General features: G+C 37.9%; 1 protein-coding gene across 1 annotated transcript in view; it reads left to right on the forward strand.

Moving 5' to 3' along the window:
• Window positions 1–24,340, forward strand: part of LOC141332501 (receptor-type tyrosine-protein phosphatase delta-like) — a 412,589-nt gene extending 388,249 nt beyond the window's left edge. Inside the window, 10 exon segments of the mRNA XM_073837637.1 lie at window positions 5,820–5,995; window positions 8,131–8,250; window positions 8,431–8,585; window positions 12,275–12,560; window positions 15,118–15,296; window positions 15,383–15,509; window positions 16,581–16,706; window positions 17,891–18,045; window positions 19,446–19,581; window positions 21,709–24,340. Of these exon segments, the coding sequence (XP_073693738.1) occupies window positions 5,820–5,995; window positions 8,131–8,250; window positions 8,431–8,585; window positions 12,275–12,560; window positions 15,118–15,296; window positions 15,383–15,509; window positions 16,581–16,706; window positions 17,891–18,045; window positions 19,446–19,581; window positions 21,709–21,777 (1,529 nt within the window). The 3' untranslated portion in view covers window positions 21,778–24,340.
• Window positions 24,341–24,599: the final 259 nt, after the last annotated feature.

Here is a 24,599-nt window from a genome sequence, read left to right on the forward strand (position 1 = left end):
TAAATTTAAAGGGTTTGTTCTGAAATAAAAGGGGGGAAATAGCATTTATTTGTTTTATTTATTGATTTACTAATTATATAAATAGTTTTTCAATATGTTTGGCTGACTGTATTTTATTATGACAATGAAGCTGCGTTGTCGAGTTAGTAATGCTTAACTGCGGAGGAGGCGCCGACACGATCATTTGTTTTGTTTTCCCCCTTGTAAAAGTGGAAACAACTTACAATAGCCTACTCCTTCGTTTGTGGTCATATAAGAGTAAGACATTGTTCCAAACTATTCTAAATAGTTATTTTATTAATGCACATTCACAATAAAAACAAACAGTGTGCTTTTGTAAAAAGGAAACAAACAGGATGCCTCAAGAGCGCATCAGAAAAATGAAACTAAATTCTGCATAGGTTGATATAGGCTGCTAATTGTTTCACTTTTTTTTCTTTCGTTTTGTTAATTCATAATTTATTTAGAAAATAACTATTTTATTTATTTTATATATAGCTGTATAATGTTTTCCTCCGTTCGCAGAAGCGCTGCAGGTGCGTGACCACGTGAATCCTCACTCTCTGTTGTTTATGCTGCTTTTTGCGTGTATAAAATCAATCCATGGAAAACAAATGTAGGTATTTTTAATGGGTCACAGCCGCGTATTAATTAAAATTTCCTTTAATTGTAATTTAACAATCTTGTAAGTTAACGGTTAAAAATGTCTTAACGACCGTCGGTTGTCAGGAGAAATAAAATAACCGAAATGAACATTCCCATTTCTAAATAAAAGTTCATCAGAAAAATGATAATAATACAACTGCTCCTGTTTATGATTACTGTTGATGATCAAGTAAATAGTCTATAAAAAAAAAAAAAAAAACTCATGACACTTGTTAATAAAAATTAGCTAACATACAATTTAATATTAGGTTTTGTTTCAAATGGATAAAGAACAGTCTACTAGCCTATATAATTTACGCAATATAGGTGAAATTATGTATGGAAACAGCTCAAGGGCAGTTTTTTTTTTTGCGATACACCAAAACTTATGCGACAGTTTGTTTTTTTAGGGATGAGGTCATTACGCACACCATTTTATCGGTAAAAGGCCGGTTGGAAGGAAAACAGGATGTAGACAGCAAATTTTGCAGGTTTTTTTACACATATTCTCTTTGTCGATAACAAAACAGTGCAAAAACTGAATGGAAACTTGGCTAGTGACAGCCACGCGCTTTGCAACGTAATGACTCGGACCACTAGTGAGGGCCCCCTAGTGGCGGCGGGGCTCTAAGCAGCCGCTTAGTTCGCCTATAGGGAGGGCCGGCACTGATAGAGAGTGAGCAACTGATATAAATATTGGTTGGACGTTTAGGGGGCAGTATGTGGGAGTATTTGGCCGCTATTCGTGGAGAATTTAGTAACGTCAATTATTCTAATAAGCTCAGGCCGGTCGCGTTCGCCTCGCGCCCGCTCAATTTGTGATCCGCTGTGTAAATCCTTCGGCCGGCCGACCGGGAAAAGTCCTGATTGCCACTCCGCCCCTGCACAGATCTGCTTCATTCACACTGATGGATACCGGTGGCCTGTTCACATTCAGTTTGAGATGAAACAATCTGAGACAGATGATGCAGAAATACTGGCTGTGTCTTAATTCTAGTGCACTTCACTAGCCAAGTTTTCATCCAGTTTTTGTGCTCTTTGTTTTATCGACAAAGAGAATATGTAATAAAAAAAAAAAAATAATAAAAAAAAATTGTTGCATAAGTTTTGGTGTATCGCAAAAAAAATGTAGCCCTTGAGCTGTTTCCATACATAATTTCACCTACTGCACATTAAATAGGCTATTATTAAATTGTATACATGAAGATATTTTTATTTACAAGTGTCATGAGTTTATTTTTATTTTAATTTTTGTACTTTGTTAAATAGACTCAATACTACTTGATCATCAAGCAATATTCATAAAGAGGTGAAGCTGTATTTTTAATAATTATTATTATTATTCTGATGAACTTTTATTAGACTGTATTGCAAATAGGAATGTTCATTTCAGTTATTTTATTTATCCTAACTGACAACCAACCAGTGTTGTTTTCGTCAACGATGACGATGACGAAATCATTTCGTTGACGCCACTTTTTTTTCATGACGATAACGAGACGATGACGAGATAAAAATGGCTCGTTGATGACTAAAACATGACGAGACGTGTGTGAGTTTTCGTTGACGAGACGAGAATAGACGAAAATGTTAGTGGGTGGTCCGTCAGACGTTTAAAATGCATGACATTTCCGCTTATTGTGCATGCCAATTAAAACTTAAAAAGTATCTGACGCTATGGCAAGCCGTTTTACCATTAAATACTCTTTGCTATACTAGTATGGCAAGCCGTTTTAGCATTCCATCCTTGTTTGTCTTTTATGTTCTAAAACATTCCTCCATTATTGTAATTATTGGTGAAAATAGTCGATCCGGAAGCTCACATTGTGTTGAACTATAGATCTGCTATTTTCAGAACTTATAAGTGACACTACCCAACAGCAAAATACTTACTGACCTACATTAATTTGTTAAAAGACTACTTTTTTCCCTTTTTTTGACTAAAACTAGACTAAAACCTTTTTTCGTCGACTAAAATTGGACTAAAACTATCACATATAGAAGTGACTAAAATTTGACTAAAACTAAGAAGCATTTTAGTCCAAAAGACTAAGACTAAGACTAAATCTAAGATGGTTGTCAAAAACAACACTGCAACCAACGGCCGTTAAACGATTATTAACTATTAACCGACACAATTATGTTAAATCACAATTAATTACAATTAAATAAAATGTTAATTAATACATGTCTGTGACCTAATAAAAATACCAAAATTAGTTTTCCAGGGATTTATTTTACATGTGAAAAAAATGAAAGGAAAAAAAAGTGTAACAAGTAGCAGCCTGTATGTAGAATTTCGGTTGATTTTTGTGACGCGCTCCACTAGGCTACTTGAGAAAGCGGCATCCTGTTTTTTTTCCCCCCTTTATTTTACAAAAGCACAATGTTTTGTTTTTATTTGGAATGTACACAAATAACATAAACATTTAGAATAGTTTTGAATCACTCTTACTCTTATATGACCACAAATAAAAGAGTATTGTTAGTTGTTTTCACTTTATAAGAAAATAAAGTGATCGTGCCAGCACCTCACCCGCGAAGTTAAGCATTATTACTAACTTGACAACGTCTTAAACAATTATTAACCATTAACCGACACAATTATGTTAAATTACAGTTAATTTAACATAGCACAGGCTATAGCTATGTTAGCCTAGTAATGTTAAAATATTTCACTTTATTTACCGGTATATTTCTAAATGTAATAATAAAATGTGACTTATTTTTTATCTCTCTCTCTCAGAAACATAATTTTATTTTATATGTGTATGTAGCCTATTTTTAACCATGCAGAAAACATTTTAAAATATTTTTAAAAATTACTTAAAAATACTAAAATGGCTTTTCAAACTTCAACCGGTTAAAATTCTTAGTGTTATTCTTAGCCTATTCTTAATGCAAAACAGACTGATTGAAAAGCTTGGTATTATTTTTAATGTGATTCACTGTAAACAAAAAAAAAAACTTAAAATATTTCCCAGATTCAACTTGAAATAGCCTATGCTGTTCAAGTTGTCAGTTACTTCACATTTTAGTTGACTAAACGTAACATTTTAAAGTAGCATGAGCACTTTGAGTTAAAACCATAGTGTACAGAATGCAGTTTGACCTTTTCAAATTAATAAATTTCAACAAACATATTATGTTTTTTTCTTACAATATACCAATAGTAATACAATACAATTTAATAATATGAATATGCTTTAATGCGGTTTTGAACATGGACCACGGATACCACGGACATGGACACTGCCTTTAGGCTAATTATGTCATGTGACATCAAATTTATGTGCGTTAAAGCCCCTATTTTTTCTGCAAAAAGTATTTCCAAACAAATTTTTGCAGCATTTTAAGTATCGATATAGAATGTATGTGCTAAAGTTAAATGTATAAATAAGATTGTGTCGAATCCTGAGAAATTGTATCAATTAATGGCATTTCCATTAGCTGTATCGGTAAAAATTTTGAAGCGCTAAATATTTTTCCACTAAAAATCCTTGGATGCAAACCTGGCTACTGATGTTTACTGCCCGCATAGTCCTGAGCAGCATCGACTCACTCACAACTGATTCCAATGGAGTTTACCAATAGTTAAGCATTTTAACCATTTAGTGGTATTTCTATAAATTTATTTATTTATTTATTTTTTTTTTTTTTTTTTACTGGACAACAAGAAAAATGCAGAATAAGAAAATGAACTTTTGCAGGAGACATGTGATCCTGTCTTGAAATACACCATATGTAGGCATCTCACAAGGTTTTGGAACAGCGTCATAATGTGTCAAATATACATTTGAAAATCTGTGTCTGTTCGAACACACACACACACACACATCTGTTCAGTACAAATTTTTTGATATCTGTGTGTCATTTTGGCCTCTTTTGTCTATAACAGAAAGAAGACGACGCAGGATTAATTGTCTTTCTTTCCTGTCAGTCACAGAATGAACGAGAAAATGAAAAACATGGAGTTTTTAATTTATTTATTAATTCTCAGTAAAATAATTCACCTGGAGTAGAGACAGACAGAGCGTGAGCGGGGGCGTCGGGCGGGCGAGGGAACGCTGGGATGAGTTTTATCTCGCCGGTGCATGTGTGAGCTGAGCTGCGAGCCGCTCGTCCTGCAGCATTGATGCGCTGTCAGCCGTTTAACAGCAGAAATCAAGCCTCGCTCTATTTTCTCCAGATTTCTCACACGTCTTCACTTAGTTTCAGTTTATTCCACTGTTTCTCCTTGAAGAGAATGAAGGTCTGCTCATCAGAAATTACAAAATGCATGCAGTATGAAATGAAGATTCAGGGCCGTTTTGTGGAAACTTCCATCTAAATTTTGACTATTTCACTGAACTGTCGTTCTAAGATGATTGTAATGAAGAATGAGAAATGATTTGCTACCGATGACCAAATGGATGATCAACAAAAATGAAATGAACTTAAATCTCTAAATGAAAGTCAGTTTGATCAACACCAATCTAAAGCATCTTTAAGACACAACAGAGTGAACTTTATTTATTTTTTTGAAGTTTTCTGAAATATTATAGCTAAACATGCAGACAGAACATAATCTAATTAAATTCGCATTAACTAACATTTTAACTTGTATGAACACTGGATGAAGACAGGTTCAAAATTTTAGTTTGACTTATTAGAGATTTTTGAGGTAAAGGTTTTTACAGAAGGGATTTTGGATTTCTCTTTTTATCACTTTGTAAATCGGAAAATACTGAAAAAATATACATTTTCGCCATGTTTTTAAGAGTAAAATGTTGTAGAAATGAGTGTGGATGATATATGAACAAACCCTTCAGTAAAAACCTTCAGAATATAGAGAGGAATAAACCTCTAAGTTTTGGTGTTTGTGAGTGATGCTGAAGTGGAGAAAAAACTTTTTTTTTAAATGAATTGCAAGTAAAAATCTCCAGATGTGCAATAAAATAAACAACTAAATGTGTGTTTTGTTTTCTTTCCTCTAGTCTGAATAAGGAAATGTTAAGGAAGCAAACTAGACCAACATCTCAAAACTGATCAGTGTGTGAAAAAAACACCTAGCATTGAGCTAGCAGAAAACTTTAGCATCCAATTAGAAACATGCTAAAAGGCTCCAATTCAACTCGAAACTGGAATCATTAAGTTGTTTCTTGTTGTCAGTGTGTTCTTCTGTGTTTCGGCAGGTATTCCAGGCAGCGATTACATCAATGCAAACTACATCGATGGCTACCGGAAGCAGAACGCTTATATCGCCACACAAGGTGCGCTGCCGGAGACCTTCGGGGATTTCTGGCGGATGATCTGGGAGCAGCGGAGTGCAAACATCGTCATGATGACCAAACTGGAGGAAAGATCCAGGGTATGACACACTCTGACATCACTACTTATCGTTTACGGCGTGTTTTTTCTAAGTAAACACGATGCCATAAGATTCCAGCAGTCTGTCCACACCAGACACGACAAATCAATCACAAATCACAGCCAATCAGAAAATCATTTGGGCAGAGTCTTTCTGCAAGTGCACTGTATCTCACAATTAAACGCAAAAGTACATTCATTAATGAAAAATACACAATTTTAACATTAACATTTTAAAAATATATTTTGGGTAAATAAACACTGTCACTGAGTCCGGTTAAATCAATACCAGACTCACAGTTTTAATGTGCAGTTCTGATGCATTTATTGTTTAATTGATTATTTTTGGACAAACAGATACATACATACATACACACACAAATAAATGACTGAATTAATATATTCTATATCTGGTGGTTAGGGTTAGGTGAATATGAATATCATTATTTATTTATTTATTTATTTATTCGTGAAAACTGTTAGATATGTTCGATAAACTATTATCTCACATAAAATAAACCTAGCCTGGGGTTAGGTTCTCGACTATATATAACAATTTAAAATCGTATAACAATGCCAACAATGACACAATGTATAACTGATAAAAATTTATTTTTTTGTTTGTGCTAATGTTACGAATGTTACTAATTACAAAATAAAACTTTAAACTTTAAATTTTATACGCAATCCTGTTTTTTAGGGGGAAAAACAAAATAAAAATAAAAATCAATCAATTAATTTAAATGTTTCATTTATAGGGAAACAATTATTTTATTAAGCAATATATATATATATATATATATATATATATATATATATATATATATATAGGGAGAGAAAGAGAGAGAGAGACAAAATAAACCAGGGTATTACACTGCATATATAGCTTTTTCCCCTATTTAATGCTAATATTCTTTTAATATTATATATTTTTTTTAGATATATATGTATAGGCAAATAGGCAAATAATTGACAAAATAAACCACGGGAATTAAACTGTGTTTATGCCTTAAATTTTAGTAATAGGGTTGGGGGAAAAAATTTGCAAATGTCATATGAATAGAAAATAAAACAGCTCAAATAAAACCGAAATTCTCCTCCTGAGGGTTTTCTGACAGTAAAACAGCTCTTTTCACAGTTAGTTTTTTATGGCCCTGTTTTGTGCTCTATTTGAAGAGAGCGCCAGCTATAACAGTATTATTTTAGACAAATTACGTCAATTATGGCAAAATGAAATGTTTCCAAACAGGTTTAAAAGCTTTTGTCAAACTGATTATTGGTCTAATTAATATTACAATCCATGTCATCCTCAATTTTTACAGATTTCACCAACATTTCACTCCCTTCCTTTGCTCATTTGCACCATTGATGTGTGTGTGTGTGTGTGTGTGTGTGTGTGTGTGTGTGTGTGTGTGTGTGTGTGTGTGTGTGTGTGTGTGTGTGTGTGTGTGTGTGTGTGTGTGTGTGTGTGTGTGTGTGTGTGTTTTCTAAGATTCCTTCTAATTTCTTCTCTAAGGCAAGACACTCAGCACATCGTGTCGTCTTCAGCAGCCATTATGAGCTGCAGAATTTAAATTCAGGCCTTGATTTTTTTCTGCGTTTATTCTCTGTGCTATGAGTTTTCCTTTGCATGAATCCATAGACGCCTGCTATAAAGATGGACTCGAGACGCACATGAACGCAGGAGCCGCTCATGCGGCGCTGGAGCATCTCAACTCGATGCATTTTAATGAGCTCAGCGTCTAGATATTCACTCGCTGCATTCAGAGTCCTAATGTTATTAGCAGAATATGATCGTTCAGATCCTGCTCTTGTTTGCATTTAGACAGACCTGCATCCAACACGAGATGCACATTGTTTTTTTCTTCGTTAACCTGGAGGCTTCATGTTTTGCATCTCTTTTCTTGGCGGGGCGGCTGCCGTACAGTCGTGCGACGCTCACAATGCAGCCGGCATCTATAATGGTAATGACGACCGGCTGTAATGTGATTGCGACAGAGCGCTTGAGATAGTAATTATAGCGTCTGTCACTCGCTGCTGTGTTGAGAAATCCGCTTGTCAGCAGGAAATGGGAACGGCGCTGATCCCGCAGTCCTTCTCATTTCTGTATTTTTGACAGAGATGTGTGTGTTTCAGGTGAAGTGTGACCAGTACTGGCCCAACAGAGGGACGGAGACGTACGGACTCATTCAGGTCACGCTGCTGGACACAGTGGAGCTGGCCACATATTGCGTCCGAACGTTTGCACTTTACAAGGTATGTGATTACCTGGTGTTTGCAGGGGGAATCCAGTCATTTACTCGCCCTCGTGTCGCTGTCAAACTCCAGAAAGCATCTTTTCGTGATAAAATACCTACATGCAGGATTGATGTGACACAAGGGCAAGTAAATAATGGGCATTTTGATGTTGGGTTGAAATTGTACTCTTGAATCCAGAACGGCTCCAGCGAGAAGCGAGAGGTACGGCAGTTCCAGTTCACGGCGTGGCCGGATCACGGCGTCCCGGAACATCCCACGCCGTTCCTGGCCTTCCTGCGCAGGGTCAAATCCTGCAACCCGCCGGACGCCGGACCCATGGTGGTGCACTGCAGGTCTGATGGCACTTCAGTTGATTTGTCTTTGTTATCAAGTGATTCATTTATATTTATATTAATAATTGCACAATGATAACAATCATGAGATTACAGAAATAACACATGCAATATACTTGCATTAAATGCATTAAAATTATTATTATTTCAGCATACGCTACAGTTCATTCATTTGGGGTAGGATTTTTGTAAAGAAATTAATACTTTTATTTATCAAGGATGCATTAAAGATGACAGTTAAGACATTTCTTATGTTAAATAAATGCGTTTTTTTTTTAAACTTGCAATTCATCAAGGAATCCTGAAAAATCAACTGTATCACTGTTTTCACAAAAATATTGGGCAGCACAACTGTTTTCAACATTGATAATAATCAGAAATGTTTCTTGAGCAGCTAATCAACATATTAGAATGATTTCTAAAGACTGAAGTAATGATGCTGAAATTGCAGCTTTGATCACAGAACTAAATTACATTTGAACATATGTTCACATAGGAAACAGCTATTTTTCAGAAACATTAAAAAGACACACCAACCCCAAACCTTTAAACTGAAGCGTGTTTTTCAAATGCAGACTTATTTTCATCTTTTTTGGCTGCTGTTTGTTTGTTAAGATTAAAATATTCCATGTCACTCACTTGAAAATCAATGTTATGTAAAATATTGAGTAACTCAAGCAAACCACAGGTGCTGTATTAAAAAGAGATAATAAGTGGTGAAAAACTACATGAAAAAAAAATGGATTGGTCAAACCAGCGATTGATCTCAAGTTTTAAACACACGCTTTCATGAGACTCAACTGTGTGTCTCTGTACGAAAAAGCATGATTTTGGTACATGGCAGAACATGAGGCACTCTGCATTTATGGAAAACCCAGATATGAAACCATCTGTTAAATTCCCCTCTAAGCGAAAGCGGCACAAAAACATCAGGCAGAGAGAGGCATGCAAAAACGACAAGCCACGAGCTTCCATCGGAAAACTGCCAGATAGAAAACAAGGATTAGTAAACCCTTAAAAATAACACATACGGCAGTTAATTAGAGCTCCCAGCGGAGCGCTTGAAATTGAAAAATCCTTATTTCCCCTCTTTTCTCTGGCCGGCGTGCGCGCTGAATACGGGAATTAATATCATTCATTGGGACGGAGACTTTGAATTCCTTTCGGCTCAGATCAGATAACGGCTCGACAGCGAGACTTTAATCCGTACGAAAACACCATCCCCCTCCGCCGGCTCCCGTCTGACCATTAAAAAACCTCTTTCTTTCATTTCGTGGCGGGTGTCAGAAAAGTTGACGCATCCTTTCGTCAAGAGCAGAGAAAGTTTTAAGCCGTTAGGGTCACGTGAGGCGCTGGCGTGTGGGCAGGAGATTATATGTGCTGTTTGTCAGGCAAAACAAAAGCTGGCGGTTCGGCTGCTCCTCCTCCGCCTGCGCTCCTGGGTAATTAACCGCGCTGGAAACGGCCGCATGCATTTATCGCTGTTAAACGATTCGCCTGCTGTAGAATGAAAATTGCATGCGCTTAATGCTTTCGTGAAATCTGCCAGACGTCATGCGATCGATGCTGATAGTGCATGTGTGTGGCCGTTGGTAGGCCGTGTCGGCTGTAAAGAGGGCGTTTACCGCTGTCACCTGTAACCCGCGGGTCGCCGCCGAAGCGCACGCAGTCAGCCGTTATCGCAACAAAAGAGAAAGTCCATCCGAGCGCATGATTGAATGTCACAGAGGTCACTGGACGGACAGACGGAGGCTTCGTGAGTGGCAGTGATTTCAGAAGTCTGTTTGAGTGAGTCTCATGAAACCTGTCAAGAACACGTCCTCCTCACATTTCACCCTGAAAACCCAAAACAAAGGCATTGATTTTGCATAAAGGAAATGAAGCTTCGCTGGTAGCGGTGGATATTTCAGGCCTGGTTTATTTTATGAAAGTACTGTAGGCAGTTTTCTTGGCTGCAACATTTCCACTGTTATTGGCTCTTCAAAAATATTGTCTATTTAACACGGTGACCTTTTCTGACAACATGCCATCTTAAAAACACCAAACAATTGAAGAAAAAAAAGAGAGTAAATGGTTATGTACAAAAATCATACCAAACCATTGTTTTAGCACAACTTTTCCCAATAAAATGTGACAACTTGCTCTGACATTTACGAAAATGCTCTATTCCTGAAAACACAATTTAAGCCTATAGTTCAAATAGTTTAGAGGACAGAATTTACAAAAAGAACTCAATTTATTTAAGGGTGAAACCAAGGTTCAAAACCCTTCTGAAGAAAATAAATATTTGAATAAAAATAACTGACGTCAGACTAGTTATTTGACTCCACTGTTTATTCTGACCCATGACTTTTCCAGTTTTTCGTGATACACCTTAAAAAGATTTTTACTCCTAATTTCAACCCAATGAAATATGTTAGTAACAACAACAACAGCAAAAAAGTCATTCTTAATTTTAAAAAATGCCCATGGAGATTTCCATGATTTTTTTTTTTTTTCTAAAGAATGAAGTAACCCAGTTCTTTAAAGTAAAATAAATTAATTTAATTGAAATAAACGCAGACAGTGCTCACCACATGAAGCATACAAGAGAAGCATACAAATGAACAACACAAATATTTAGTAAAACAGTCTATTTTTGTTAGATTGAATTATAGTTATTGATCTTTGAAGCCAAGCAATGTTTGGCTTGGTTAGTATTTGGATGAGGCTTCGTTTTCCACCACAATCCAAACACAAAGACATGCAGCGTATGGTGAATTGGAGACACTAAATTGTCTGTAAATGTGAGTGGATGGATTCATGCTTGCTGCAGTGCATTCTGGGTGGTGCTTTAGAACAGGAATCCCCAGACCTGTTCCCGGAGGGCCATTTTCCTGTAGAGTTTATCCCCAACCATAATAAAACATACCTGAACCAGCTAATCAAGGTCTTCAGACCCACTTGAAACTTCTAATTCTGCAGGATGTTGGCCCTTCAGGAACAGGATTGGATCCCTGCTTCAGAATCCCTGCTTCAAAAAGAGCCAAAATAAGGAGGCAGAATAATTCGGCTGACTTTCAATGGTCTTCATGTCAGGTGCTCCTCAAAATGGGTTTTGGAAACTTTAAATATGAGTTAGTGAAAGTTCTGCATGCGTTAGAGCTGCTGTTCATTAGCTGAAGTGCATCGTTGATTAGGAATTCTCTCTGTGCTCACGTCTTCATGCAGGGAGAGCGCTAATACGAGCGTTTGTGGAGCTTTGGTCTTTAATGAAGGGCTCTGATCTCAGGTGTTTCATGGAGAAGTGCCTGCGGTTGACGTCAGCGACGGTGCTTTAGGAAGTTAGCAAAGCTTTGGCCTCTTCAAAGTGATGGAAAGAGGAAAGTAGATGGAGGCTTTTAGAGTCTGTAGATGGAGGTGAGAGAGGGTGAGAGGCTAAATGGAGGGGTTGTTTTCCTCTGATAGCGAGCACAGGTGTACGCCGATCAAGTATGGCTTCATCCACTCCAGGATCTCTGCCATTAAATACTGTTTAACGGCGGCAAATGTTTAGCCACAGAAATATGGTGCAGCTTTGACATGTCACTCATTGTGCCCCATTTTTTTCAATGTTGAAATAACAAAAATGTATCAAAGTGCCTGAAACAGACCCTTCCTCTTCATCACATGTCTGTCCGCTTGTTTTTCTCGACCGTTTCCTCTGACAGTGCCGGCGTGGGTCGGACCGGCTGCTTCATCGTCATCGACGCCATGCTGGAGAGAATTAAACACGAGAAGACGGTGGACATCTACGGTCACGTGACGCTCATGCGCGCACAGAGGAACTACATGGTCCAGACGGAAGACCAGTATGTCTTCATTCACGACGCGCTCCAGGAGGCCGTCACCTGCGGGACCACCGAAGTTCCCGCCCGGAACCTGTACGCCTACATCCAGAAACTCACGCAGATCGAGTCCGGAGAGAATGTCACCGGAATGGAGCTGGAGTTTAAGGTAAGACGCATGTTAGCGAGAGCTGGGTTTGTTGACGTCTGTCTGTGACCATAATTCGAAAACCAAACAAACCAGTTAGCTGAGACTGAGCGAAAGAATCCTAACCCTACTAAATAGCTCCTTGACCAAAATTGACCTTATATTTATTGATACGTCTGTTCTTGGAAGCTAAGCAAGGTTTGGCTTGGCTAGTACGTGGATGAGGCTTCGGTTTTTCCCATTATCCAAAGACATGCAGCATACGTCAATTCACCGAAAAAGAGTTGCCTTTCCCATCACTATTACCAAAATGGTGCATTGTCTTATCTAGTTTAGTTATCCAACCCACTGACTCGTCTGATTACGGGAACTCTTGATCACACTCGCGTCTGAACAGAAGGGGCCTCGAAACGCTGCGATCGTGTCACATGTTTACAGACATCCGACCGCGAGCTCTGGCTCCTCCTTCCTGGATTGACTGCGGCTTTGCCACAGGAAGCTGCTCGTCTCTCTTGTGTTATTCGACCCCGCCGCATTTTACACGGCCTGCAGTTTGTCAAACAGAAATCTATTTACCGAGAGTAAGAAGGTGATCGAATGTCATGCCACATCGTGAGATCTCGGCGAGCGGAGCCCCGGCCCTGCAGTCGACCCCGCTGGTGAGGCTTGGCTGCTGGTGTCTGGCCCGTCTCAGGCCCACCGCAGGCTCTCTTTACTCCGGCCGCAGAGACAGTGTGGGGCCTGTGGTTTCTCCTGCAGGAACCCAGAGACCCCTGTGCCGTTCTCACGCTAGCGCTAACCATTACTGCTCTCGCTTTTTTCACCGTAAACCACATTTGCTTCACTCTCTTGTTTTCATGACCAAGTTCAAGACAGTTAAAGACATTAAACAGCCGCCCCAGTGAAACACTGTGTGTGTTTTTATTCTCGTTTAACATCTATCTATCTATCTATCTATCTATCTATCTATCTATCTATCTATCTATCTATCTATCTATCTATCTATCTATCTATCTATCTATCTGTCTATCTGTCTGTCTGTCTGTCTGTCTGTCTGTCTGTCTGTACATACATACGTACATATAGATGTGTTTAGTTGTATACGTAAACATTTTGTATCGTATTGGCGTTTCATGCAGAATGATCCGGTATTTTGGGAGCCTAAAAATGGACGTTTTTTTTTTTTTTTTTTTTACTGGGTCCCAGAGTGGAAAAATCTAAAAACAACACAATTTTCATGTGTACAGGCCTTTTTTGATGTATGAATTACAGTGCCACATACTGGACTGGCATGTATACTATATTCCAGGGTTGGGGCCATTCATGAATTGAATTGAGAATGAATGGTAAATTCCAATTCACTTCCTGGAATGGAATTGGAATTGGAATTGCATGCAGCTGACAGGAAATGGAATTGGAATTGAATCGGAATGACAGGAAACAGAACTGAAATCAAATAAATTCCACTGCATTCCACTTGAGTTGCTAAATAAAATAATTTGACTTGATTTGCTTAATAGTTTATAGTACATTAAATATTGTAAATCACATAAACAACAAACATATAAAAGAAATACAAAGTACTGTATGTTTAGTACGTTAAGCGTGATCATTTCACATGCCAAATTTCAGGAAATGATGATAATTTGATGCAATAAAAAGTGAACGAAATACATGAATGAACATGACTCATTTGTTTGTGAGTTGAGACATATATTATGTGCTAATCATATATTGAATGTATAGTACATCCAGAAACTTATCACCACTGTCATTCAATTATTAATTCATAATGTACAGTTCTCATTTTTATTTTTTTGCATTTGATCAACTCTATTTCATACATTACTTGGTATTTGTAAAGCATGATAAATAAAGTTCAAATGTATGTCTCAAAATGCAATCACAAATAAATGCTTAGAAACGGCAATAAATGGAATTCAGTGGAATTTCCCTGAATTGAATTCCACTTCCTGTAATTCCAATTCAATTCCAAATCTGTTTCCTGTAATTGTTGTTGAATTCCAATTCCAATTCCATTTCCTTCTTTGAATTGGAATTGTTGAGTTCATTCCTGAATTGGCCCCAACCCAGTTTCAGTGGTTATGTGTGTATACAGATATTTATTTAGACAAAACCATGTTTTTTTAGAACAAGGAAAACAATGAACAGATAGGGAAAGCTCTGGCTTCTTGTGGACAGGCCCTAACTGTCTGTCCAGTTATTCACAAGGCCAACTTCTTCTGTTTTCAAGTCAATAACAACACGTGTCTAGACTAGACCAACTTTAGCTTTTTTTTTAATTATTTAATTTTATTTTAACTGGTGTCTAGACCAGTGGTTCCCAACCATGTCCCCCCAAACACTGCACATTTTGCATCTCTCCTTTGTCTGACAAACCCATTTCAGGTCTTGGAGTCTCTGCTAATGAGCTGATGATCTGAATCAGGTGTGTTTGGAACATGGAAAACATGAAGTGTTGGGGGGCGTCCAGGAACGTGGTTGGGAACCACTGGTCTAGACCAACTTTATTAAATTAAATTGTACTTTAACGCTGTTTACAATTTGTTTCTTGCAGCGGTTAGCGAACACAAAAGCTCACACCTCACGGTTCATCAGTGCCAATCTGCCCTGCAACAAATTCAAAAACAGACTGGTTAACATCATGCCCTACGAGTCGACGCGCGTCTGTCTGCAGCCAATCAGAGGAGTCGAGGGCTCCGACTACATCAACGCCAGCTTTATTGACGGATACAGGTGAGCAATAGAGCCGAGATCTGTCCATCTGTGTGTGTGTTTGTGAGCGTAAAGGTAAAGGTGTGTCCTCTCTCGTTGTATGTCAGGCAACAGAAGGCGTACATTGCAACACAGGGTCCTTTAGCCGAAACCACAGAAGACTTCTGGAGGATGCTGTGGGAACACAACTCTACCATCGTTGTGATGCTGACCAAACTCAGAGAGATGGGCAGAGTGAGTGTTTGACGACTGCTGCCCTCGTATAAATAAAATCTAAAACTGCATCATGGTCAGGCTAAATGTTATGAGGGTTGTGATTACAAAAGAACAACACTTTTTGCTAATGCCGGGAGAAAACGTAATTGTACATTAGATATAATGTTAATAGTGGTGTTCTGTGGTAGATTATGCATTTGTATGTATTTATTATTTATTTTTGCTGAAAAATGATGTAGAAACAAATTTCACTTGTAAATTTCACAAGTAATTACAAAGAAATGGCTTTTTTTCTGGAAAATGAGACAAAAATCTTTTTTTTTTTTTTTCAACCTCAGATGTGACTCTGGACCACAAAACCTTAAGTAGCAGGGGTATGATTGTAACAATAGCTAAAAATACACTGTATGGGTCAAAATTATAAATTTTTATTTTATGCCAAAAATCATTAGGATGTTATGTAAAGATCACGTTCCATGAAGATATTTAGTAAATTTCCTACCGTAAATATATCAAAACTTAATTTTTGATTAGTAATATGCATTGCTAAGAACTACATTTGGACAACTTTAAAGGCTAAAACAGTTTAGAAATTTTTTTTCAGATTCCAGATTTTCAAATAGCTGTATCTTAACAAACCATGTATCAATTGAAAGCTTATTTATTCTTATTATGATGCATCATTCTCAATTATAAAACGTTGCCCTTATGACTGGTTTTGTGCTCCAAGGTCACAAATGTGTTTGATTTTTGAATTTTTGAAATTTGACTCTTTGTAAACCTTACCTGTTTTCAAAATCATCTACAATTGTTGGTTTATTTTGAAAAGAATTTTGATTCATCATTTAATTTTGGCCATGACGGATGTAATATCCAGATTTCAACTTAAATGAAAGAACATTAAGAAATTTCCCCAAATTGTGTGATCTCCTGTGCCACATTTGGTGCTCATCTTCTTCATTTCCCCCTTTGCTTAAACCCCAGTGTTGACAATTGTTCCTGCCAGTGCTGGTATTTGTACTGATGCTTGTTTGCATTCTGGTTGTATTTTGGCGTTTGCATAACTGCTGTATTGTGTCCGTCCATCAGGAAAAGTGCCATCAGTACTGGCCAGCAGAGCGTTCAGCCAGATATCAGTACTTTGTGGTGGATCCAATGGCCGAATACAACATGCCGCAGTACATCCTGAGAGAGTTTAAAGTGACGGACGCACGGGTAAGACACCAGACCCTCGGCCCACATTCTGCTGTGTGATTTGTGTGTTATACTGCATATTCAGTCTGAGTAAAGTTCAGAGCGTCTGCGTTCACAGGCTCTAATTCCATCAGAGCATTTATTCTGATAAACACTCGCACATTCGTGCCGTTTTATATCTGTCGCTCTCTCTCTCTCTCTCTCTCCTGTCGCTTATCTGGGATATACAAAATCACTAAAGAAATGCGAACTCTCTGAGCTTCTCGTCAGGAGCTCTTCAGCCGCCCACATTGAAGGAATTAGTGTCTGGATTCACTCATTCACACGCTCAGGTGAAACGACACGCATCTGAGCTGTGGGCGGCTGGAGCTCAAAACAGAAAAAACACCCCGAACTACCGTGGTGATACCATGTTTTTAACTTATCATGGTGTACTATGTAAATACCATATATCACCATGTGTAATGTTTTACCTTCGCTTTCTACTCCAACTCATACACTGCTGTTTAAAAATTTGGTATAATTATACATAAATACATATATTTATATATTTTTTAAAAAGTCTGTTCTGTTCACCAAGGCTTCCTTTATTTGGTCAAAAATACAGTCAAAATGTAAAATAATATAGCGATTTTCGATAGGAATATCTGTGAAAATGTCATTAATTTGTAAGCATTTTCAGCATCGTTACTCCAGTCTTCAGAGTCACACAATCCTTTAGAAATCATTCCAATATGCTGATCTGTTGCTCAAGAAACATTTCTGATTATTATCAATGTTGAAAACAGTTGCGCTGCCCAATGTTTTTGTGAAAATCGGCAAGCATTTTATTTTACAGGATTCACAGATGAATAGAACAGTGTTTATTTGAAACATTATAAATGTCTTTACTGACACTTTTGATCAATTTAATGCATCACTGCTGACTACAAGTATTGATTCTCTAAAATAAATGAAAATCTTTCTGACCACAAACTTTTGAACAGTAATATATCTCGCTGACACTCGTGTATCAACGTGAAGTTTCTTAATTGTTGTTTCTGGGGCTTCTCAGACCCGTTCAGGATGCGTCATGTAGTCGTCATGGGTTTGACAAGCGCGGCGTCTGTCTCTCACGCGTAAATGTGAACGAAATGGATTTGTGTAACGCGTCAGGGAGCCGCCGCAGCTCCTCTGTTCTCATCCGTCTCTCTCTCTGCTTTCAGGACGGACAGTCACGGACCGTCAGGCAGTTCCAGTTCACAGACTGGCCAGAACAAGGCGTGCCAAAATCAGGGGAAGGCTTCATCGACTTCATCGGCCAAGTGCATAAAACAAAAGAGCAGTTTGGTCAGGATGGACCCATATCGGTCCACTGTAGGTAAGAAAGACACGAGTCTTGGTGAGAAAAACAGAGCAGAGCAGATGCTGCTTTTCATGGGCACGGTACAAATCTTGTCTTTTGTTTTGTGAGCTACATCTTATCGGATAGCAAATACAGGATCAGCATAAAAGCTGATTTAAACACATTAAATGTCTTTATCCCTCCCATGAAGTTGTGACCTCTCTGGGTCGAACAAATACAATGTCACAGTTGACATTCAATTCACTTCAGTAAAAAAAGTCTATGGTGCCCCGAGTTTGAACTTCCAAAATGCAGTTTAAATGCAGCTCCAAAGGACTCTAAATGATCCCAGCCGAGGAAGAAGGGTCTTATTTTTCGAAACAATCATCCCCCCCCCCCCCCCAAAAAAAAATATATTTATACAATTTTTAACCTCAAATGATCGTCTTGTCTAGCTCTGCTTGAGCTCTGTGTATTATGGTTCAAGACAGTTAGGGTATGTTGAAAAACTAATTTTCTCCTTCAACTTCAAAATCATCCTACATAGCTGTTTTACCTTTTTTTTAATCTTCTTTGCATGTTTACTTCGTAAACACAGGGTCGGTACTCGCCAGTGATGTAGGATGATTTTGAAGTTGGAGAAGAAAATGAGATGGGAGTTTTTCGACATACCCTAACTGTCTTTAAACAGAATACACATGAGCATTTGTGGTTAAAAAGTATATAGTCATTTTTTTAGAAAATAACCAATCGTTTCGCTAGATAATACCTTTATTCCTCAGCTGGAATCATTTAGAGCCATTTGGAGCTGCATTTAAAGCTGCATTTTGGAAGTTCAAACTCAGGGCACCATAGAAGTCCACTATATGGAGAGAAATCCTCAAATGTTTTCCTCAAAAAACACAATTTCTTTACGACTGAAGAAAGAAGGACATGAACATCTTGGATGAATTTACGACCATTTGAATGGATGAATTTATCTGTAAATGTTTGTTCTGGAAGTGAACTAATCCTTTAACTAAAAGGTTTTTCCAGTTTTTTTATTATTCCATAAATCAGAAAATATACATTTCACCATGTTTTTAGGAATACAGTGTTGTAAATATGAGTGTGAATGATATATGAACAAACCCCTCAGTAAAAACCTTAAGAATATAGTGAGGAATAAAACTGTAAGTTTAGGTGTATGTAGGTGCTGCTGAAGTGGAGAAATAAACTTTAAAGATTGGACGGAATTGAAATCTACAGACGCAAATAGATAAAGTGCAATACTGTAAACAGCAAAATAGCCCAACATCTCAAAACTGACCAGTGCATTAAAAAAACGATGGTTTTGCCTTAACTTAAACTGATTATATTCAGTCAACTTTGTTTGTGTGTTATGGTTTGTAATATGAAAGATCCAGCTGACGGATTGTGTTCTGATTGATCTGCAGTGCTGGCGTGGGCAGGACGGGCGTCTTCATCACGCTCAGCATCGTTCTGGAGCGCATGCGCTATGAAGGAGTGGTGGACATCTTCCAGACAGTCAAGATGTTGAGAACACAGCGGCCGGCGATGGTCCAGACCGAAGTACGTAACAGTTTCACACTATGACTTCAATCAAGGATGTAAAACACTAATTAAAACAGTCCAGGTCAGTTTTGTGATCAGGCTTTCAGATGTCCTCTATGATTTGAGTCTGAAGTTTCCCGGTGAAGAGTTTGTGACGGAACGAACCTACGCTCGGCTTTGTTCGGCCCGCAAACGCTCGTTCTCATTTATAACGACAAACCCTTCAGGTTAGCCATGCAAATTGGTTCAGATAAGCAATTTCACAGCTAACCCGCACAATGGCCTTTCCCAGCGTCAATGGGGGAAATTATTTTCTGCGATCAATGCGGACAGCGAGGTGATGAGGCTCGAATCTCACGCTCGGCACAACACAATCCCTGCTTTTCACCTCGCAGACACGCGACACAAAAGCGTGGCATTAGAGCAGCGCGACCCTTCACGGCGCAAACCGTCGGGTTGAGGTGTTGCTATGGAGATGAGAGGAGCCGCGCATCCGTGAATTCGGCGAGAAATCCATAAAGCCGCTCAGAAGATGTCACGTTACATCACGCGTGCGCTTTACCGAAAGATTGCGTTTTAAACGTCATCTTTTCTTTCTGCCTAAATCTGGCTTTGTTTTGGAATTCATCATGTCATGCTCCTGATGCTCCTGCTCTGATCGTGAGCGATTCATCAGTGCACGCTATTCCAAATTGTCTTCAAGATTTTTCTTTGAAATACAATAATAATGATGTCATTGGAATTTTTTGTATAAACTTTCCAGACTGCATCATTAAAACATGCTGAAGTTGTCACTTCTGGTTATGCATCAGCCCTGTAACCATCATGAATCTCATATTAATTTATGTGCTACAATCACGCATTTAACTGCAAATAAAATCTCAAACACAGGGTGTAGTTTCTCCAGTGAAAAGAAGTACACCATAGCATTTTTAAAAAAGTTTCATAAATTATAAAACGTTACTCATATGATATACTTATATATAAAGAATATAAGTGTGAACTGAAGGTAATGTTTTAAGACAATTAATTGGATGTAAATTCCAATTAAATTAAAATGTGTCATAGTTTAAATTTAAATTAAATGCAATTAGTTGAACTTCAGAGTGTTCTGACCCACTTAAGTAGCACTTGAGCACATCTTTAGGTGTAATTTCATAATTAGTTGTCTTTGAAATATGGTTTAAATACTGCTGATGTACTGACAAATATTTATGATCAACCCAAATATACTTTAATTTCATTTCTAACATTTAACATTATTACAAAGGTCACTTTCTAACAGTGTACTTAAGTGCAATTAGTCGTGACAGTCATTTAAGTGCCCTTTTATTTCATTAACATCAACAAATGCATATTTAATACAATTATGCACACTTCTTTTTCACAATGGTTTCTTAAGTTAATATATTTGTCAGTAAGGGAAGATCTTTAAATGTCAACCCTGTTACAATGATTTTGTATAGTAAACGGTTTATAATTTCACTACGGAATTGTCTTTCTAAGGAAACCCTATAGTTTCATGTCAAATGAAACTAAAACTTTCTGGGCTGTTACCATAAACCCTGTTACCTTTGTGAAAGAATCATGGAGATTGATTGACCATCTGACATCCAGCGGTCATTTAATTCTTCTGAGCCACAAATACCTGCTTGTGAAATTAACATAAACTCTTTGATTACATGTTGGATGTGCAACACTGTAAACCTATAAACACCATTTGTACGAGAAGCCTGCCCTTTTATTTCATTAACTTCAATACAATTAAGCACGTCTTTTTCACAAGGGTTTCTTAAGCTCATATGTTTGCCAGTAAGGGAAGATCTTTAAACGTCAACCCTGTTGCAATGATTTTGTATAGTAAACGGTTCATAATTCAAAATGTTAATATTTGTCTTTAAAGATAATTGTCTTTCTAAGGAAACCCTATAGTTTCGTGTCAAAACTAAAACTTTCTAGGCTGTTACCGTCAGCCCTGTTACCTTTGTGAATGAAGTCCGACACGTAATACAATTCATTAAATCTCCATGAGTAGTTGTGCAGGTTTAAGATAAATGAACACCAGAACTGATCTGATGGAATGTCTAAAGTGGCACTGATCTGATCTGTCTCTCTCTCTCTGTCTGTCTGTCCGTCCATCTCTAGGATCAGTACCAGTTTTGTTACAGAGCTGGGTTGGAGTATCTCGGGAGCTTCGACCACTATGCAACATAAGATCTTCGTCACGCTGTCAGGGAGACGGATCGGCCATCGGACATCCAGCGGTCATTTAATTCTTCTGAGCCATAAATACCTGCTTGTGAAAAGAACTTAAACTCTTCGATTACATGTTGGATGTGCAACGTAAACCTAGAAATACTTACAAACGACAATAAAAAGACAAATATCCAGGTGGACCAAGAAAAATCACCCCGATCTGATTTCAAAAAGTAAATCATGAATAAATAAATAGTAATAATTATAATAATAATAATAATAATAATAATACATTTGAGACAGGTGAATCTAGACTGCTGAAGTGCGGAATAATCGCTGCTTCGAGGATTCATGAGTCATAAAGGAGTCAACGAACACAGACGCTGGGAGACGGGGAGCTCGAGACACGTTGTAAAGAGAATTTGTTTTGTTCCACAATCAATATGAGGAGATACGTCACTGATGAAGAGAGGAGACTTCATCACCACCACCATCATCATCATCATTGTCGTCATCCAAAAAAACTACACGGACAGAGCTGAAGTAATAACTACGACACGCAGATCGTTCGATTAGACGTCTGGAGAAACGACACAAATAGCCCATACCAGCTTTTGCTTTACGTTTCATGATGTTTTCCTCTCTTTTATGACAGAACTCAGCCTAGACTGACCGTATTTCTCAGTTTATGATGTATTTTTCTGATGTCCTGATGTTCGCACCCATGTGCCCTTCTTCATTTCGTCGTTTCGCTGGTGGTTTGTGGCGTTTTGTTTCAAACACACGCTGAATCATGGGGTGGGCAGAGTATAAAGGTTAGATATCTCAGTTCTTCCATGAGCAGAGAGAGAGAGAAAGAGAGATATTAATAAAGTCTTTATTTATATAACCTCGAAATGTATATTCACAAAATATAGATATATAGATGATATAATATATGGAAATGATGGTGGGTTTTCCGCTGGAATGCACATCAGCAGGACCGACGGACGGACACGCATCTTTTCTTGTGCAATAACTAGACGTTTTACGGCCGGAGGGTTCGATTCGCGTGGGTTTAACGAGGGCGGGGTGATCGTCGTCATGTTCACGAACTCATGGGTCAAAGGTCATCGTCGTGCATCCGTTAGGCCACAGGTAAAAAGACGTCCACGTGTTCATTCTTTTGCATTTAGAGTGCCTTATATTTATGCCTGTTCTTTTCTACGATATTCATTTAACGACGTGTATAGTTTAAGTAGTTCATGTACGAGTATTTATCGATTGATTTCCCTCGCATACGGATTTATAGTCTATGAAATTATATATGCAAATACGTAATTCCATCATTACTGTTTAATTTTCTGTGGCCTTAATTTGGCTCAGAGAAAGAAAAAAAAACGACAAGGGTACGACAAAGAAAGAAAGCGTACGAAAACCGTCAGGCCCGATACTGTTAAGTCATTTCTTTTATAGTTACTCGTTAGAAACTTTTGAGTTCCCAAACGGCACTGAGGCGAATTAACTGCGTCTTTTTAAGACCGAGCTTTAGCGTCAAAATTCCCCGTCATTTTCTGTCGGCGGTGGCGGAAAATGGCGTCAAATAAATGGCAAAATAAATGAAAGTCCCTGAAAATCCTGCGAAGCTCTTGGCGATAAGCTACTAAGTATTTTAACGTGCAAATTACGCAACTAGAATATTATGATTCGACACTTGAACCTCACTGGCTTTGTGGATGTGCATTCCAGATGCTTTTTTCCCCTTTCTTGTTTCGAATAGAGGAAGTGTTTAATTGTTTTGACTCTTTCTGTTGTTGATTTCGGATGTTTTCATCGTCTCACTTTGGTCACATGTCGAGCAACGAGCAGCCGTTGCGTAACTGTCAGCACCACCTAGTGTTCAGCGCTTCAATGTGCTCCACGTCGGCTTTTCTTTCCCTGTTCTGGATCTTATTTGATATGCATGAGTTCAACTGCAGTGGGGGCGAGTAGGAAGAATTGCACTTTGTATCTCTTTATCTCTATGCACTGCCCTACTGATTCCGCACCCATTACGGATTTTACTTGAACCCGACTGTACGAATCTCCTTCAAACTTCACTTGGTGTGTATGTATATAACACAGAAAAGAGACTACCCAAGTAATAAGAGAGAGAGAAAAAAAAGATTAAGAAAAAGGAGAAGCTAATCGGTTGCAAAAAAAAAGAGCATCTTTAGCAGGTGATTTGTGAAGTGTCACTTCTTCCCCCGTTGAAAGACTGAAGCGTCATGAGCGCAAACGTACATGTTTCTAAGCTCCCTGTTACTCTCACATCTGGATGCATAGACTGAAATTAATTCAATTCAATTGTAAAGAAAAAATGGCTTGTTAAAAAAAAGAATCATGAAATTACCTCTAATTAGTTGTAAATGTAAACTGTTTTTTGATTTTATTTTGTTTTATTTTATTTTTCTCTCTGAATGAATGGAGTGCTTTTTATTTTCATACTTAGATGACATTGGTGAAAAGACACATCTGTACGAGAAGCCGTCCTTCTGTACTTTGCTGACACAAGTTCCATTTGTTATAAATGAATTCTATTAAAAAATGTAAGTGTTATGCACACGCGTTTCCTTCCTTCCCTCCTCTGAGCCTGATGACCATCAACGGGAATGAATCCACAAATACTTCAGCTCTCTTATGGGATTACATCACAGTGTTTTTTGTTGTTGTTTATTATTATTATTATTATTATTATTATTGTTGTTGTTGTTTTATGTATATTTTTTAGTAAATAATTTATTTATTTGCAGATTTTTCTAGTACTGTGCAAAGCACAAAAATATTGCCTGCAAACAATGTGCTGTGTATATATTTGTTAG

The sequence above is a fragment of the Garra rufa genome, chromosome 3, assembly GCF_049309525.1.
Source record: "Garra rufa chromosome 3, GarRuf1.0, whole genome shotgun sequence".
Taxonomy (NCBI): Eukaryota; Metazoa; Chordata; class Actinopteri; order Cypriniformes; family Cyprinidae; genus Garra; species Garra rufa.